General features: G+C 36.9%; 1 protein-coding gene across 7 annotated transcripts in view; it reads right to left on the reverse strand.

The window, feature by feature from the left end:
- Positions 1-1,102, reverse strand: part of LOC110454800 (coiled-coil domain-containing protein 169-like) — a 25,297-nt gene extending 24,195 nt beyond the window's left edge. For 2 of the 7 annotated variants that reach the window (XM_021504514.1, XM_021504513.1), the window contains exon 1: positions 990-1,102. In XM_021504514.1, the coding sequence (XP_021360189.1) occupies positions 990-1,063 (74 nt within the window). In that variant the 5' untranslated portion in view covers positions 1,064-1,102. The remainder of the gene's footprint in view (positions 1-989) is intronic. The other 5 variants (XM_021504518.1, XM_021504516.1, XM_021504520.1 and 2 more) reach the window with 3 other exon arrangements.
- Positions 1,103-5,151: the final 4,049 nt, after the last annotated feature.

A 5,151-nucleotide genomic window follows, 5' to 3' on the forward strand; every position in this document is an offset into this window, starting at 1 on the left:
GTTGTGTCGGCCGGTAAATCGAAAGTGGAACTGACCCAGTGTGATGGCGCATGTACGGTGGGGGAAGTGGTGTCGTACCTCGGAGCTTATTTAGAATTTAATATTGATGCTGATACAGAAGAGCAGTCGGCAACTGCCATTGCGAAATCCGACGCATTTACAATTTTAATGTCGGGATTTTCGAAAGCAACAATGACAAGGTCACTGTAATTAAAAGAGGACGATATGTGAAAAAGTAATGTGGTGTGTATTCATACCAAAAGTTAGTACAGATATATATGTGGACTGAACAGTGAAATGGTGTTCAATGTGTATACTGCATACTCAAAGTTGTTATTAACAAAAAAATAAAGATAAATGTACACTGAACATGCGCCTTTATTGCACTATTTTAACACATTTGCAACCATTTCAAATTTTAGGAAAAATAAAATTCGCCCCCCCCCCCCCCCCCCAATTTTGAAAAGAATTTGGATGAGAATCTAGCAATTAATTTATTATGGCCTAACATAAATAATTACAAATTCATCAAAAAGTAACGATCAAAGTAATATGTCATGTTTCTTCTGTAAAATTATGTTTAATTGCCACAACTTCATGTAACGGTAGGTTTTATTAGTTGGCAATCGTATTTTGCCCTCGTTGAAAACATGTTTACATTTCCCAAAAGTAAACACTCCAATACGAAGCATCGGTGTCGGATGGGCTACTCATTAACATCTCAATCAACAGCACTAGTTTTAGATTGTTGACATAGTTAATCCCTTAATGTACATAGAGCCCAAGACTATTTGTTTACAATGTACAGCCAGTAGCTATAGTACCCTCAGCCTACCAATATATAGTCTACCTGTACAGCTAGCCTACTGCACAGTAATCGTTTCCAACAGGTGCGTCTTTAATTTATTTCCTTGAATCGTTAAGGTTTGTATCGAAATTAATGTGATTGAAAAGATACTTCAAAACGCCTTAATATATCAATCACTTACTTCATTTGTTTTTCCTGTTTAATCTCCGCTCTTATTTTCTCCAGCTCGAAGTCGCCAACCACCTCGACCGCCATTTTGACTCTTTCAGTATCTATGGGACGTGACGTCACGAAATGATCACGATCGCCAGAGCGCTTTTGACAAGGTGATTGGAAAGTGACAATTCTCTCCCCTATCTTATCCTATCATCATATAGTAAACTGCGCGTTGCAAAATATTCAAATTCAATATGAGAATAGATCTCTTTCAGCTTTGTATACCAGTGCTAACTATTTGAATAAGATGACTCGGATACACCAAACTATAAAAAAAAACTGTTATCTCCTTCATTGGCTAGTCACAAATGCTAGCCATACTGTACATTTTATTAGTTTCCTTCTATTATTTAACTCCAAGAATGGCTATACTATATAGGCCTAGCATATGTTAAGTTAGGACGTGCTTAAACTTTTTGAACATATTAAAACCCTTTCAATTATCAATGGTGCATATATGAGTCTGACCAGATTGTGTAACTGAGTCGGCTAAAACTGACCAGAAACCACAGGCTTTCAAATGTTTAGGCCGAAAAACTAATATATTTGCTTGGAACAGGTAACATGACTGAAAACATAGGATAGGTCGGATTTCCATTAAATATCTATTTTAGGGAAGGGTGGGGTGATTTAAGAACTTACAAAAATCACCAAACAAAGTTATTCAGGCCTGTTGTATTCATTTTTAATTTTGTTTTTAGGTCTTTTATAAATACTGATTGAGATAGAGAGGTGTCATCAAGTTGTTAATGATTTTCGGCACCTTTTATATGTGACGTTTAAGTGCATTCGAGTGTGAAAAAAAGTAGTAGGATATCGGAGGTTAAAAACTAGGACGAGTTGGGGTACCTTAAACATACATATTTTTTTGCGGGGCCTTATCGATGGTACTGGCTTTGATCAGCCCAATTGGCACGGGAAGTTTTTTTTATGCTGTCCATTTTCATGCCTGCGAGTGATGGAATACTACTTATAAAATAATTTAGCACGCGTTCAATTAACTAAAGCGAGTGTTGTTAACCAATTTTGTAAGACAGGAATTGCATAAAGAAAATTTCTCTTTGCCTAATTAGGTCAGACACTAGCATTCCCTACTAACGTGTGTGAAGCTGTTGCCAGGTATCCATTTTGTGTAAATAGTGTAATAATTGCATAGCGAAATAATGACACATCATCATTATATATTAAGTATGTGTGGATAAACAATTTCGGAGAGCACATACATCGCGTGTGAACGATTAAACCTTTTTTTATTGTACGTATATATATATACCGGTAAGCATCTGACCTTCATCATATATCAGTCCATCCTTGGTAGAGCGAAACTTTAAACTTTTGTTTTAGAGTTAATTTATCAGCTCGATCTAAATTATGTTTGTGTATATTTGATTGCTATATATAACGTGGCACAAGTTGTAACTTATATACACACAGACACACATATTTAATTCTGACTATATAGGACTAGCAAAACCTCTACAGTCAGCTCAGTACAATGGAAAGAAAATATATATTTTATATAATTAGTATGACCTTAAGCTTATCATGGACATATCACATACAATTGTTACCTGTGGTCTATCAGTGTCTAATACTAACTATAATTCATCGGTCTTTTATTTTTCGTTAGATATTTATTAGTATAAAATGCAATATATATCAGGACTTCAGATTTATTATATTTTTGGTGAGGTGTTTATATTACTTAACAGTATATATCGGAATTCAGAAATCTTGCTTTTGAATCCACAAAATATGTTCTAAACTTCTTCATTAGATTAAATGCTTACCCTCTACTGTATTTGTGTATATGTAAGTTGTAGACGTACATACTTAAGACGGCATACAGCTGAATAGTCTAATCAGAGTTTTAAATCGTCCCGGTGCTTCCGCCCTCACAGGAAAACGCTGAGTAGATCATCGAATCGGGGGTTAAGTAGACCCGAAACAATCCGTAGTAAAACTTACACATATAAATTGCACTTATTTTTGTGAACACACGACCTGAGCCCATGTTTTGCAATACAGTGCATACAGTGATACAGTGTTACACACTATAAGATACTCAAAGTGACTAATCATAAAAAAACACGTGTGAGACTTACCACGAAAAATGTGACTAAGACATTAAAATATAAATGTAAGCTAGGAAAATCCAGAATGTCAGCACTGCATGTATAAATCGATGATTAAATTTTGACAACGCTTCTATATAATAGACATGTTTATTAACATTTCTGTCTAATATGTTATTTTTATTTTTGTTTAAACTAACATGTTTATACACAATCATGCAGCATTGTTTGATCCAGATCGATGTGTACCGATGTAACTACAGCAGTGTGACGTCATCAGTAATACGAGCACTTCTACCTTGTTTCAGTGCCAACATAGCAATGTTCTTGTTCTGTCGGAGTGTCTCATCGAAAAAATACTGCACTAGAAAGACCAGTACATAGTGTGGCACAACGTGAGAAGATACATCTGTATGTAAAACAGACGTCAAAGACCAACATCATCCTTTGTTCAATTTATACCAAAAATCCCAACTTATATTGTACAGCTAATGTACGGCAAAAAAACCACTTGTATTGTACAGCCAATGTACGTCAAAAATTCCCACTTACATTGCTCAGCCAATGTACGTCAAACATTCCCTCTTGTTTTTACAGCCAATGTACGTCACACATTCCCTCTTGTATTGTACAGCCAATGTTCGTCAAACATTCCTTCTTGTTTTTACAGCCAGTGAACGTCAAACATTCCCTCTTGTTTGTACAGCCAATGTTCGTCAAAACTCCCGAATTGTATTGCACAGCCAATGTACGTCAAAAATCCACACTTGTATTATACAGCAAATGTACGGCAAAGCTCTCCACTTGTATTGTACAGCCAATGTATGTCAAAACTCCCCACTTGTATTGTACAGCCCATGTTCGTCAAAAATTACCTCTTGTTTTTACAGCCAATGTATATCAAACATTCCCTATTGTTTTTACACCCAATGTAAGGCAAAACTCCCCACTTACATTGTTCAGCCACAATGTACGGCAACCTCCCAACTTGTATTGTACAGCCAATGTACGGCAAAACTCCCCACTTTCATTGTTCAGCCAATGTACGACAAAACTCCCCACTTGTATTGTACAGCCAATGTACGGCAAAACTCCCGAATTGTATTGCACAGCCAATGTACGTCAAAAATCCACACTTGTATTATACAGCAAATGTACGGCAAAACTCTCCACTTGTATTGTACAGCCAATGTATGTCAAAACTCCCCACTTGTATTGTACAGCCAATGTTCGTCAAAAATTACCTCTTGTTTTTACAGCCAATGTATATCAAACATTCCCTATTGTTTTTACACCCAATGTAAGGCAAAACTCCCCACTTACATTGTTCAGCCACAATGTACGGCAANAAAATCCCCACTTACATTGTTCAGCCAATGTACGGCAAAACTCCCCACTTATATTATACAGCCAATGTACGGCAAAACTCCCCACTTTCATTGTTCAGCCAATATACGGCAAACTCCCAACTTGTACTGTGCAGCCAATGTACGGCAAAACTCCCCACTTGTATTGTACAGCCAATGTACGGCAAAACTCCCCACTTGTATTGTACAGCCAATGTACGGCAAAAATCCCCACTTACATTGTTCAGCCAATGTACGGCAAAACTCCCCACTTATATTATACAGCCAATGTACGGCAAAACTCCCCACTTTCATTGTTCAGCCAATATACGGCAAACTCCCAACTTGTACTGTGCAGCCAATGTACGGCAAAACTCCCCACTTGTATTGTACAGCCAATATACGTCATAACTCCCCACTTACATTGTACAGCCAATATACGTCATAACTCCCCAGTTACATTGTACAACCAATGTTCGTCAAAATTAGAATTCAGAATCATTTATGTGAATATCTCATAAGAATTTATCACAACAATATTTCATGTTTTGTTCAGAATTTCATCAAAACCACTACACTATAAATACACTGACTACACCCCCTCCACCTAGCTTACTCACATCAGTATAGGAACACCTCCCCCTAGCTCTACTCACATCAGTATAGGAACACCACCCCCTAGCTCTACTCACATCAGTATAGGAAC

The sequence above is a fragment of the Mizuhopecten yessoensis genome, unplaced genomic scaffold (assembly GCF_002113885.1).
Source record: "Mizuhopecten yessoensis strain PY_sf001 unplaced genomic scaffold, ASM211388v2 scaffold8071, whole genome shotgun sequence".
Lineage (NCBI taxonomy): Eukaryota > Metazoa > Mollusca > Bivalvia > Pectinida > Pectinidae > Mizuhopecten > Mizuhopecten yessoensis.